Source organism: Parambassis ranga, chromosome 15, assembly GCF_900634625.1.
Source record: "Parambassis ranga chromosome 15, fParRan2.1, whole genome shotgun sequence".
Classification (NCBI taxonomy): Eukaryota; Metazoa; Chordata; class Actinopteri; family Ambassidae; genus Parambassis; species Parambassis ranga.
This window is the reverse complement of record NC_041035.1, coordinates 10769402-10783895: the sequence shown is the minus strand read 5'-3', so window position 1 is coordinate 10783895 and position 14494 is coordinate 10769402. Positions and strand designations below refer to the sequence as shown.

The 14494-nt window shown below is 41.9% G+C and overlaps 1 protein-coding gene across 2 annotated transcripts; it reads right to left on the bottom strand.

The window, feature by feature from the left end:
- Nucleotides 1-3879: 3879 nt before the first annotated feature.
- Nucleotides 3880-4737, bottom strand: LOC114446868 (oligodendrocyte transcription factor 3-like). 2 transcript variants are annotated; one of them, XM_028422730.1, is made up of 2 exons: nt 4206-4737; nt 3880-4169 (listed from the first exon to the last, which is right to left on the bottom strand). In XM_028422730.1, exons 1-2 carry the CDS (start codon nt 4735-4737, stop codon nt 3880-3882), a joined length of 822 nt encoding a protein of 273 aa, XP_028278531.1. The 2 variants fall into 2 exon arrangements, with proteins under 2 accessions (XP_028278531.1, XP_028278530.1); XM_028422729.1 differs by having other exon boundaries at nt 3880-4737.
- Between the last annotated feature and the right edge of the window lie 9757 nt (nt 4738-14494).

Sequence of the window (14494 nt, the reverse complement as noted above, 5' to 3'; positions counted from 1 at the left end):
GAAGAGATGGAAAGTAAAACAGCCCGACAATGAAGCTGAGCTAAGACATATATTATTTACTTTCACAATATGAGTACATGTTGTTTTTGATTTTCACATATAGGAGAACTTTTCAGTATAATGAACACCAACTGAATTTATCTTACACTGTGTTTGACTGTCCTCTAACAGATGACACAACCAGCCTGAAACAATAACACACAGATATCACTCTGCAGCTCCATCCTCTCACTTTCCTGCACCCTGCACGGACAAAGGAAAGTGTCAACACCGCTCCTCTAACTGCACAATTAACATGCAAATGAGCTGAGTCGCTAATGGCGATGGCAGAGCGCTCTTATGATGGAAATATGCTTTCTGTTTTGGCAGTATGGGTTAAACATTAGTCTGCAGAATCAACTGAGGACATGAGGGCAGAGGGCCCTCAGGGCTTCCCCCAGGGCAGAGAGAGAGAGAGAGAGAGGTAGACTCAGAGAGGGAATGGCCTTTGCACCTGCTTCACTGACTATGACGATCACACACTCATAGAGCATGACCAGGCGGTTATAATCAGCCTCGTTCAGGCTGTCAGCCCGGTCAATAACTTATCCCCACAACTGCTTTTGTTCTAGCAGCAGCTCGGCTGATGCGGCTGCTGCCCCTTATTCAACTGAAATTTATTTTCAATTGCTGCCCTCCGGCTCTGGCCCTGCAGCCGCTCATTGACAGAGGGTAAACAAACCAGCAGATCACTTCACCATTCACACACTTCCACACAAGCAGGACCTGCACAGTCCTGAGTGGCCCTTTAAGCACCACAATGCAAGTGCCATTTCCTTCTACTTCATCTATACTTGGAGAGAACACTGACATCTTCAGAACTCACACCAAAACAAAACAGAGAGGTAAATAAAACAAACATCCTGACTGCTTCCATATATGGAACAGGGATGTATAACAGTAGCAGCTGTGAGTGTGTTTTAATATCATAAATGGAAATTTAACTTTGCAGACTTGAAGTTTTTTTTTGGTCACTGGGGCGATCAAAGTTGCCTTGTTAGCATTTGTGTCCAAGAGTGGACAAAACAAAACAAGGCCTGTCAGTGTGTCACACAATGCAGTTAGTAAGTGATAAACCTCGAGTGGCTCAGTAACAGGTGTGTGCTCTGTGGAGGAGCAGCCGTTTGTCAAACAGCATGAAAAGAGGTGTCAGCGGCCGGCCTGCCAACCAAACACAGTATTTCTGTAGACATTACACGTCCGTTCACATATAGAAACACACATGTGATGTAGGATGTTTTTGATCATCTAAGGGTTTGAGTTTCTGTTTCTTTGTTCTCAATACTTTTCACAGCAAAAATGTTTTCTAATATCTACAATATTTTTTGGGATATTTAACACCTGTGCTGCACAAGTTCTGCAGCTTTTTTGACACTTTATTTTTTACTCAAAACTTTATTGATTTCACAGCTCTCTGCCTCACTTTTCTTCACCTGCTTCTTTATTTCAATTTCAACATATTAAAATGTTATGTCCTTCTATACTGTCTCTCTTGGCCTGCCTCAGAATCTCAGAGTCTGATGAGGATCATGATGGTGAACCCTGCCTGGAGGAAAAACACTGAAAGAAAACCTGTATTTCACTTTTTATTTACAGGATTTAAAAAAATCTCAGAGGCCTGTGGCATTTACAAATAAAAACAGTGCTTTACATTCATCTATTTAACATTCAGCTAGATGATTTGCATCTGTCTTGTGCATTATTTTTTGTGTCTTACTTACAAATGATCTCCCTCTATAAGCCTGGTAGCGGCAGCAGTTGTCTCAGCTTTACTCAGCTCCTAATTAGCCAGAATTAAGAAGTATTTCTCGGCCCATTGAAGAGTCCATTTCCTTTGAAACCACAGCATAATAAACCTTAAGTAATTACCCCAACTCATGACTATTAACTCGCAAACCGCCAGCTTCCCTTGACAACATCCTCCTCAGTGTTGTGTGGTTAAAAGGCCATTGCAGCTACCCAGCTATTTACATCCCATCTGGCAGCGTGCGAGGGACACACAGGCTAGACTCATTCCTAAAGACAAAGAAGAAGAAGTGTAAAATGAACTCTTTCACTCTTTCTCAACTTAGCTACGGAACTTGTGTTTTCTTCCCTCCAAATAAGCTACAAAAGGGGGCTTCTTCTCTCCTTTTTCTCCGTCTTTATTTTATTTTTAATCCACAAACTCATTTGCATGCGCGGTGGCCGCGGAGGGGGTCTGAATGTATAATCTTCTACATTTAGCAGCCTGTAATCCCGACTCCTTTCTGTGATGTGATTTTCTCCTCTTGGTCCCCCATGAACAATTAACTTGTAATCTCCACAAACATACATTCTGTCGCTGCAAAGATGAGACGGAGGAAAACACCCAAGGGACCCCGGGCGGACAAACCGCTCTGCGCTCCCCGAGGCGGATCACCTTCTGAGCTGCTACCGGGATCAATTCAGCTGGGCTCCATTAGGCTGCAGCCCCGTCCCTCATTTCAGCCTCCTCTCCTGCTTTTTAAACGTGTGTGTGTGTGTGTGTGTGTGTTAGCTGCTCGTGTTTGCTGAATAATATCTGTGTCATGAGGGGATGTTTTAGTGAAACATGAGGCCTGTAAAAGCAGAGGACGCAATTTAATAACATATGTGAACTTGGTGACGAAGAAGCTTTGAGTTTCATATTAGAACTGATCAAACATGTTGTTTTTAAAATGCACAACACTTTAAATGTTTAAAATTGTATTTTTAATTAACTGGCTGTTTTTTTTTGTTAAAATTAAACATGTCAATTTATAATATTTGAGCAATTCTTGGGTTAATTATATCTGCACTTTCTTTCCTTTCATTTAAAATAATAATAATAAAAATGACCCAGAAACGTGTTTATGTAAATGCGTCCAGGTGTTTTAACTGAGGCCTGGCTTTACTTTTGAAGCATTACGCAAAAAAATGCTTAAAAAAAATTTATAATAAAATAATAAATTAAATACTTAAATAGGTGAAATGTGTGAGAATGACATTTGTCTTGAATGGAACGTTAGAATGGTTTAATTCTATGAAAATAAAAGCTTAAAATGCACAATTAATCTAATGAAAATGTTTTAAACTTGACAGGACAGAAAACTAAAACTGACATAGTAAATTGTTTCAGAGTTTCCAGTGAATATTTTAAAAAAGGAAGAGAAAGACTGTGCATGTTATTTATAATTCCAGTTTTATTGAAATTTCATCCAGGGACGCTGGGTGATAATAAATATTTTTTTATCAGTCATCAACAATGTACAAAAATAAAGACACAGGGGTCTCTGGGCATAACAAATTGAGCTCAGCAAAAACAACCATGCTGTGACCGTTATACTTTCATGCAAAAATAAAAAAAGAAAGAACTTCAGAGCACAATAGACATACAAAGAGCCACACAGTGATAAAAGTCAAATGATTCAAAATAAATCTGCACTGTGGCAGATTCCTTTAAGCCAAACACACACATATTGTCAACGTTTTCATTTAGAACTCAAGTTTTTTTTAATCCTTGGTACAAGGCACAAAGAGCATTCTTCGTTTTCACAAAATGATTTGAAAAAGTTTAAAATTAAATCAAAATGTTCATGCAGCCTCCTTCACCTTTCGCACTGTAAAGACAAACACGGGAGGAACGTGGCATCTTGTTGCATGACACAACTTTTTTTTTACCTTCAAATGGCAAAATTAACTTCTTTAAAAGTCCTTGTTACAAGGAGGGAAATAACGTTTTTCTCATACAGCAATCAAGAAAACAGACTACACAAAAACATGCATCAATGAGGCCAATTCACCCTCATGCCCTGAATTCTCTATTTACAAACATCATCACAGTCTGTCGGACACCGGGCATCATTTCATCCCGTCCTTCCCCTCCCCTGAGAGTCTCGTTAGGCCGGTGGAGGTGATGGGAATGTGTGGAGGAGGAGGCACCTGGCAGATGGTGCAGGGACACGGCAGTCCGGCCCAGTGCTGGAAGCCGGAACCCAGCTGCAAGGCCGGGGGCGCAGACGGGGAACCCTTCATCAGGGAGTGGGGAGCTCTGATGGACGTGAGCCCTGGCAGCGCGCTCGACAATGTGGAGGACGTGGAGGAGGACAGCGCGCTCCCGAGGAGAGGGTGCACCTGGTGCGCGGCGGCGGCTGCTGCTGCGGCAGCGGCTGCAGCAGCGGGACCACCGGAGTGTCCACCGGGGCCAGCAGCGTGCGCCACGGTGCCGCAGTGGAATGCCGAGTGCTGCCCTCCATAAATCTCTCCCACCAGCCGCTTCATCTCGTCCAAGGAGCTGGTGAGCATCAGGATGTAGTTCCTGGCTAGAAGCAGCGTGGCGATCTTGGACAACTTCCGCACCGAGGGGCCGTGTGCGTAAGGCATCACCTCGCGCAGGCCGTCCATGGCCAGGTTGAGGTCGTGCATGCGCTTCCGCTCCCGGCCGTTAATCTTCAGACGGAGCTGGTACATTTCCTCCTCGGTGACTTGCTTCTTCATCTTGTACTTGTTGCTGCTGCTGCTTCCCACAGACATTGCCTTGGGGTCACCAGAGCGCAGGTGATCACCGCCGCTTATCTTCTGGCCGCTCTGCGTGGAGGAGGACACGGAGGAGCCGACGTGGTGGTGGTGATGATGGTGGTGCACGTTGTGGTCTCGAAGAAACATGCTGTCCATGTCCGGGGAGGAGGCTCTGCTGCTCGGGCTGGAGTCTGAATTCATTTTATGGGTTTGCTTCCGAGGTTGTTGGGTAGGAGGTCGCTGCTGGCTTCCTCCCTCTCTCTCACTTTCACTCTCTCTCCTACGCTCTGCCTCTTTCCGGAGCTTTTAGTCACTCTGGTCACCTGATGTTGCCTGGATCCCTCCTGTCCCGCGCTTCTGTCCTTCTAATCACATCGGTGACCACTTTCTCTCTCCGTGTGTCTCTGTGACTCTGCGGTGAGGAGGACACTGATAGTGGGTATTTATACATGCGGACAGACAAAAGCGGCTTTCCTATTCATAACGCCTAGTTAGGAGGATGACGTGCCAGTTAGAAAGGGGGCGGTATGCTTTGACTGTCCCAGTGACCGCGGTGCGCATCCATTCACTGCCATTGTCAGGACGCTGTTGGGGGGCACAGCGCGCCTCTGCTCTCCTCTGTCCTCCTCTGGTAGATCAAAAGTTGTTGTTCTCTGACACAAAAATTGCATATTTTATGCGTTTTTTTAAAAAACAAAATAGTAATCATATGGGGGAAGTTGTTTTTCCAAATTAGGCTATGACGTGCACTGTGTGCTGCGTAGTTTACGCATCAAAAATCTTTCTTTATAATAACGTGAAAACTATTCAAAATTTGATTAACCAGATGTTTGATCGAAGAGAAGAAGCTGGACCGCGTTCTCTTAAAAAACTTCACGCTGCACTCACTCTCGGTCAAATTTTAAACCAAAGGCGGTGGTTGCCTGTGGAAATGAGGAGGAAGGATTCCCCACTCAGCGGCTCCTGCAGCGGCTGCAGGGGAGACGGGCCTCCGCTGGGAGAGAGGACGCTCGGCATTCTGCTGGCCATATGGCAGCATGTGGGCGTCGGAGTCTAACGAAATATTACTGGATAATAATAATAACCATCATCGTTATTATTTTTATTATCGTTATTATTCCAAATTATTTTATTTAAATATTTTTTCAGTTTCAAAAACAAGTTTCCGTTTTCATGTAATTTTGGACTAAATTCAATTTTAAACTCAGAATAGTGACACACTGCATTCATGTTCCACCATAATCACAGTTATTTAAAGGGCAAAAAGAAGATGGAAAAAAAAGATATAGAGTACAGCTAATCAAGAACTGTAACACAAATACCTAACCTTTGGAACAAAAACATACATTTACTCAAGACACAACAACTGGCTAATCTTTAAAAGTATATTAAATCTGTATTTAAATATCATTGTGAATGCTCCAGATTGAGTCAGCATTGTGTACATTGAGCTGCTGAGAGCACTCTCTCCACTCTGAAGAGTCTACTCCAGATCTGTTTTGTCGAGGTGGAGTGGAGGAACACCAACAATAACATGTGGAAGTACTCTTCCTCTGACCACCACCACCACCACCACCACCACCACCTCTCATCCCTCCATCCATCCATCTGTCTGTCTGCCTGCCTACATGTCCGTGTGCACCCTCACCGAGCCACCCAGCCAGCCAGCACTTCAAACCCGGATAATAAAGTCTGTCTCAAACTCTGCTCGGTGCTCTGTGAGATAGATCCCCCTGGTAGAACAGTAAAAATGTGTATTCACAGCTTCATTGTTGGCCCAGCAAAAGAGCCCTTCTCATAAAGGTGCTGCCAATGCAAAGAAAAGCGCTGGTCGGCTTTGCTCTCTCTTGGTGGCATTTGAAAGTGTAAAGCTTTGAATACCAATTGCTTGAACTGGACATATGTGAATCCGCTGTAAGCCTACTAATCCTGTCCCCAAGTGTTTCTTTGTGTGTGGGGCAGCCTCGCACACCCAAGAGAAAGTGTTCCTAATCCGGCCAATGTGGAGAAATGTGTGAATGAGAGGGACAGAGGAGTGAGTGTGTGTGTGTGTGTGTCAGGTATCAATTTGTGCAGGAACACATGCGTTTCAAAGGGCTTTCTATTGATTATGTATTTTGGTGTATTTGAGTGTGTGTGTCCACCGGAGGCCTCCAGCTCCACACCACCAGGACACTGGCCTAAATGGAGGCAGTTATTCACCATTCCCCCTCACTACTGTCGCAGCAGGTCGCCCATAATGTGCTCTTTTCACTGCGTAAGCTCCTCGCTCTCCTTTCATTCCTCTGTTAGTATCTTTTTTATCTCTCCTGCTCTCACACTCTCTCTGGTTGCTGGCTCTGCTTGTTTGTCTCTTTTTTTGTCTTCCTCTCTCTCACAAACGTCTCCCTGTCCTCTCACATCAGTTTTCCTGGCAGCAAAAGAACAGTTACAAAACAAAAATCACCGGGTCAAAACTTGATTGTAATCATCAACTTCTTTTCAGCATCTGTGAATCCTTGACAGTTTTTAGAGTAACACATGCATTATTTTTAGACCAGTACTGCGTGTGTGTGTTTTTATCTTTTTGTGCTCAAATGTTTGCACTTTCACCCAAAAGACCACAGCAGACAACAAATCTACCATCAATCTGTGCAATCAGATGATACATTTCTAACTATGGTTTATGGGTTGAAAAGCAGTTCTAGAGTTCAACAAATGACAGATTATTGCTGACTTTTGCCAGTAAATTAACAGGGAGCTCTGGAGCCACACTGCAAGAACCTGCAAAGTTATCAAATCTTTGAGGAGTAAGACAACCTAATACTAGCAGACTGTTTTATTTTTGTAATTTAGAGCAGTGTTCTGCAGTTTGTTAACTCATTCAACCTTAAATCTTTGGACTCATTTTTGATGTTAACTTTTATAATGACATTCAAATTACAAGCAAAGCTCCTCAAACTGTCATATAGCAGCAGTATTTAAACAAAATCTTTTAACACTTTTCAAAACACAAAACACTTTTTGCCATCTAAAAGCATGTAAATAAAAGGATTTTCTTCATTAGGAGCATTTTTGCAAAACACTGTCAGTGATGTTGACTTTTTAGACATGAAATGTTGTATCTGAATCATTTTTACCTAAATTTAATCAGAATCAGCAGATGTAAGTCCGAGGCTACAGTGACTGTCCACCACCAAACTCATCAGTAGTAGAAATTATAATATACTGAAGGAGAACAACTCATGCAGCTGCAGCTGCCACACAGATAGGCTTTAACATTGTTCAAAATTTCACAGCCTCAAAAACAATCACCCATAGGTTTGAAGTTGAAATACATCGGAGGACGCCTCTCCCTCTTGGATGGTGTAACCATGTAAGAGCAGTAAAAAGTGAATGGACGCTTTGCTCCAGCAGGTTGTGAAGTCAGCACCAGAGACTAAAACACAACGGTGTCAGCTGAATGTGTCTGAGATTAAAGGTGGGGGCCTTAAGGTCAGGGTCAGAGGTGAAGGTTGCTTTTAAAGAGTAACAAAACAATAAAATTAGCATTATTATTACCTATTACTATTCACACATAATAAAATTCTTCCTTTTTGATCATTAAAGGTTATTTGCCTTTAATGATTAAGTGCCTTCCTTTTCTCCTTATCTTGAATATGAGGACTTAAAATGGCAACTTCTTGGCCAAAGAAACACAGTGGCAAAAACTGCAGTTCCCTCAATGACCACTTGATAGCTCCAAAAATTCCTCTATATTCATATTTTGATTTAACGTTTAAGTTCTGTTATTTTTGGTTTAAAAAACACTACAAAAGGAAACATAAAGGCACAATTACCTGATAAAATTGTTGTTCAACAAATATTTGAAGAGCTTGAGGCAGCAAGATCCAGGGATGTGGATCAGAAGCACATGGTTTAAGTTGCTAACCTAGCATCGTGTCAAGTCTTTCTGCACATGTAGGTGTTTGCTCCACTCCATGTTCTCACCAGTTTGAAGGTCCAGATTGTCAAACAGGAAGTGAGCGATTCCATTGTGTTTAGTAGTAAGGGGTGTCAGACCGTACCATGATGGATAGAGAGTGGGGGGGGGGGGTCCTGTTTTCCACTGGTGTATCATTCTGTTAACAATCAGTACTGTTGACATTTATTATTAGTAACAATAAGAATACATGTTAGAGCTGTTCACTTTTTTAGCAGTACAACACAATTGGTACAAAATGGTTTCTCTCATAGGAGGCGCTTCAGGTGTAATAGTCCTGGGACATACAGTGTCAATTGACAAGGATGGAATCAGTGCTAAGAGTCAGCCTGACATGACTCCTTATTTTCCTTCAACCTATAAATACGTTTTTTAAACTTTACCATCTAAGTTTTGTCTATGCCCAAATATTGTTTTTTTTTTTTTTACTTTTTTTTTACTTGAATATTTCAGCTCTGATTTCTCTTCGAGCTATTCAGTCACTTGGATGAGTATGTGAAGCCAAGTGCTTGTGTAACTGTCCTTTCATTGTACCCATCAAAGACACCATCAAACCACAGTTTGAAGTTTCACAGAAAGATCTCACAAACTCTGGAGCATTCCAACGGCAGATGGAAGACAGCAACACGAGGATTCAGGATCTCAGAGTGAAGCGTACATCAAAGGTACATCCGAGAAAACAAAAATTTGTAAAATGAAAGATGTCCTGCACCTCAACAAACTTTTAAAAGCCTGTTTTTTCTTCACTTTCTCATTTTTCTGTGGTTAAATTCCAAGTTAAAGCAAATATCAAGATTTCTGTTTTGTGAAAAGTAAACAAACCTTCAAATTGGAGAAAGCCTTTAATTAAGGAGCTGATCAAACGATTAAAATCTCGTTAATTACAGACCTCACAACCATCTCCGCCGACATGAATATTGAGGTCCTAATTATTATTTGTGGGGCTGTTTTGTTCTGGGAAGACACTGGCGTTAATTAGGCAAAAACAAGTCAAATTAACATTTCAGTAATGAAGAAACATACCTTCATCTTCTTATTTCTCTCTGTCTGAACACACTCTGATACAGATTTGGCATCTCAAAGCTCTCTGAAGCATGTTGATGATGAGTTTTATCAAACACAAGCAATAATGTTTTCTGCCACTCAGTTTTCATCCCAGTGCACAACTGATCAAGATGTTTTTTTCTAAGAACAGGAACATTTTGCTGCTGTGTGAAAAGTCATGATTTGGTTTTGTTCCTCGCTTTGCTACTAAAGCACAAGATTTCTGTCATAGTTACACTGAACTATAACTCATGCTCAGCAAATGCCAACTGCACATTTAGATATGCTAGGTGTCAGGTTACTACAGTTGTTTGTTTCTTTCTTCTGATGCTATGTCTTATTATCTGTGTTCACTTTTGGCTTGAAGTCTCTAAAATGTTACAGTTCCCCCCTCTATTGTGGATGAGAACTGTCTCCATACCAGCAGGTGGTAGTGAATCCAGGAAGTGTCAAGTCCAAAATGTCACATGAGGTCAATATTTAGGGACTGGAACATATGTAGGTCTCTATGTGTTCATGGAGGAGGGGACTTGTCCTGATAGGGACCACATGACAGGAGTGGTTATCTATGTAACATGTGTTTTATGTTAGAAATTTGTGTATTTTGACATAATCTTAACCCTATCTTACACTGTTTTAATGCCTAACCTTGTAGTTTTTATGTCAATTTCAACATTTCAACAGAGATCAAGAACCAAGGACAAAAATGAAACTTAACATGGGGTGAAAACAGAACAGCTCATAGTGTTAGGGGGTCTTGAATCCCGAATTCCTGAATGACAGTTGGTTGTGTTGCATGTAGCCCCACCATCCCACAAACTACTTTAATAAACTGACTTTTGCAGCTGCATCAGCATTATCAGGAGGATATATTATTGACTAAATGCATTATTTACTTATTTAATTTTTGTTGCCTTGTCTATTCTGCTCTGCTCTCCAATGTAGTAAAGTTAGCCTCGTGCTATCTGTAGCCTGAACAGACTGATTCAAGTCATATCACACACATTGCAAACTGTTAAACTATTCCTTTAACCTTTTTAATCATTCTCTCCAGTATCATCTTCCCATCGGTCATCAGTCATTGTCCCCCTCCTCATTAGACTCACACAAACACACACACTCACAGAATTACACACACACACACCACCAGCACTTAACCAGCCTCCAGCCCGGCCCACCAGCTTTTGCAACAAGGTTCTCCTTTTAACTGTCCCTTTCAGCTCAGGACAATCAGACACCTCCTATTGCCTCCTTTCAGGCTGCGGCTCCAGCCTCGCCTCCTCTCCGCCCCATTCTGCTTCCCTGTGTCACTTTGTGTCCGCTTCGCCCCCTCGCAATAGGTGCACATGACCAGAAAATGAAGCAGGGGTCTCTGCAAGCGGGGAATGAAAGCGAGTATGTTTGTGTGCGTTTGAGAGAAAGAGGGAGAGAAGCAGAGATTAACATGTGGAATTTAAGCTGGCTGAGGGTGGGTGAGTTGGCTTACATGTAAGGAGGAGAGTTCCAGGTCTGTCTTGTGCATGACAGACATCCATCTCAAGACAGCTGCCTAATTATAAAGGGGATCCAAACAGGGTTGTAAAAATGCAGATTCACACACATGAAAACAAGACCACAGCAATGTGTAAGGTCTGCTTACTGTTAATTATTTCATCATTAACTCCTAATGAAGAACCAATTCAGACAGCTGCCCTCCTGCAGTCAGTGCTTGTTTTTACAGTCTGAGACGTTCTAGTCAAAAGTAAAATATCAGTGTGTCAAAAAGGAGGAGATGGAAACATTTAAAGACTGCAGTAGTATCCCATCAACTGTTGCTAAAAAGATAAAGCACAAATGTTCATTGTTTGTTAAGAGTTTGCTTCTGATTACTGAGGTTGTTCAACATCAAATAGACTAGTTATAATAACCATCATGAACTAGGCAGAAGAAAGTGGATGCTCTAAATTGAAGGATTCTCATTGCTCTTCCATGTTTCCATTAAAATTAGTTTGAATGACTGGGGTCAAAGGTCAACAGACTTCTGAGGCCCACTCATGAATCACCAGCAGGCCTTCTGACCACAACAGATACAGTCCCCTCAGACTCTTCATCAGTCTGAAATCATAGCATCTCGTCTTCAGTGTAATGAATCTCCTGCATATTTAAATGCTCAGCTTCATCTGTCCTGTGACATCAGTTTGCTCCCATGTACAGCAGTTTTATAGCTGTGTGTCAGCCCACACATACTTTTCTGTGCATGTTCGAAGGCACGTGTGACAAGGGTAGTATGTGTGTTTTGACTGCACACACTAATAATAATAATAAAAAACACACACACCAGCGCAGGCCACATTTTCAAGTTTGTTTGACGCATTTAAAATGCTAATAACCAGTTTATTATGTGCTACATCAAATGCAAATGTTCTGTTTTACTGCCACCAAGTTCAGTCGACGTTAGCATTTGCATATCTTATGTCTGTCTCCTTAGCATGCACGGAAGAACTGGATAGCAGGCAGACTCCCAATAAATAACATTAACAGGCACATTAGATAAACAAGCTCCGATGATGCTGCTATTAGGGAATGCAGAGCCATAGCCTGTTTAAATGTAGGTGTTTGACACAGCAGCATATGGTGTGCAAATTCCCCCAAATCAACCCAACGCCTGCGTTATCTGGAAATGTCAGGGAGAGCAGACGGATTGAAAAAACATCGCTTTAACGGCAGACGCTTTACGATGTTGAGAAAATGCTGCAGAGGAATTTGCCTCTTTAAGACCAACTGGCAGTTGTTGTTTTCTGTGTGTGTGTGTGTGTGTATGTGAATGAGCGAGACAGCCGTTAAAGACCATAGTTCAAACTTTAATTGTAAATGAGAAAGTTTGTGTGGTTTAATGTTTGGTTCACTTTGTGTGTCTTAATCACCATCAGGCTCCATTCAGACACACACTGAGATGTGAAGTAAACTGAAAATCCATAAAGGAAGTCATATATTCCAGTTAAAGCATCTCCGACTGTCATGGCAGTAATTCATTATGAATGTTAGATGGGACATGATGACACTTTAACGCTGTGATTTTGCAACTTTTTTTACAGTCTCTTGGTGAGGTGGCATGTTGACAGGTGTGTCTCTAACACACAGATAAAACTGTGGTATGTTGTCATTATTCCCCAAAGCAAATATGATTATGATGCATTATTGACTTGTGAATTTGATGTTATTTTATTGTTATTCTCATCATGTCTGTCTTTCTATATTTGCCAGACTTCCCTCTTTCTCCTGATTTCCCCAATAGAATTTATGCAATTATAACTGCATTAGGACAGTCTCTCTTTAACCCATCGTCTCCTCTCTTCTCTCTTCTAAAGACCACTTGTCATGAATTGCCAGCGTTCACTTGTTCTTCCATTTGTACTCACTGTGCACGCGGGCACACACCACAAAACAAATGCTTGGAGTGGAGATGCTAATGCTCTGAGGTTGTGGTTCCCTCCTTCTTCCTCCACCCAGCCTGCCCAGTAATCTCTCCTCTCCTTCTCTCTACTCCTAATCCGCTCCACAGCCGTGAAAACTCTCCATGAGAGAGAGATGACCCGTTCTAATGAGTGGAGGCAACCACCCACATACACACACACACCCGCGGAGGGTCCGACCACAACACACACACACAGCAGACCTTGCTAGGCTTACTTGGCTTAGTTTCCCAAATGAGAAAATGCACTGAGCCAAGATCACAAATGAGTTAGGATATTGGAAACTTTGCCCTGCTGTCACTTGAAGGTTTTTTACACCTTACACCTTAAATTATTACATCATAAAGGCAAATCTGTGGCTCCACTCCAAATACCTGTCAATCAAACATCTTATTTCAACAAAATAACACTGATTTTCAGCTATTTTAAATATCTCTGTTTACACAAGTGAATCGCTGAGCACTCTGATCTCCAGATCAAGAAAACCATCGTACCAGCGTTTATCAGACCAGCTGTTTTGGTGAGCTGAGTGTATGCAGGTGTTCGGGAGCTCTCTGTGGGATCATTCAACCATTTTCCTGCCGGCTCTGGACACTTGTTTATCGGACTGGTTAAAGTCCGTGCAGCTGCTTTTGTAAGTTGTTAGCCAGTTGGGTACACATTATTGCGCCTTCATCTGTCTTTAAATTGGGACTTAAGATATGTTGTTCAGTGTGTCAGTTTCCAGAGCTGGTGACTGAACAGACCCATTTTTGAACTTTTTATTAACTTGTATTTTTTTACAGTGCCTAATTTGTTTTTTTTTGTGTGTGTGTTCCAAACATGAGGCTGTGGTCTTTATTTACAGCATTAGCTTGTAATATTGGAACAAAAACAGCTGTATTACATTTTCTATTAGCACCGAGAATGTTTTTTTGGGTCACATTAATTACATTTAACACATTATATCATAAAATATAATATCAACTGTGGTAAAAACAGCATTATTAATATCTTAATTTTTCACAGGAAAACATGTCGTCTGACATTTCTCACCATGTGCAAAAAGTTGCAAACATCATTTTCTTTCATATTAATTTAATTTGTACATTTTTTATAATATTATTATACTTCCTTTATTGTCAGCCATATGACAATAATCCCCCAAAACTAAACATTCATATTCTTTTCTTTTTTTTTGGTCAAATACATAAGAGACCTGCTACACTTTCTGACACACAACCTACAGCTAACCCAGGCTGCTACACACAGAGAGAGAGCAACACTAGAGTAGCATTTCCTGTAGACCAGCTCCTCTGGCCTTGCTTCAACAGATGGCCTGACAGATCCCTGGACAGGCTTGTAAGGTGGAGGAGAGAGAGAGAGAGAGAGAGAGAGTGGGGTAGGGGTGGGGGAGATTGTGGGAGAAAGGGGGACTGTGAGGTTGGCACTGACAGGGGGTGCAGGGTGGGTGAGGGAGGAAGGAGACATATGTCCACAGTCCTGGCCCCTGCTGACAGAC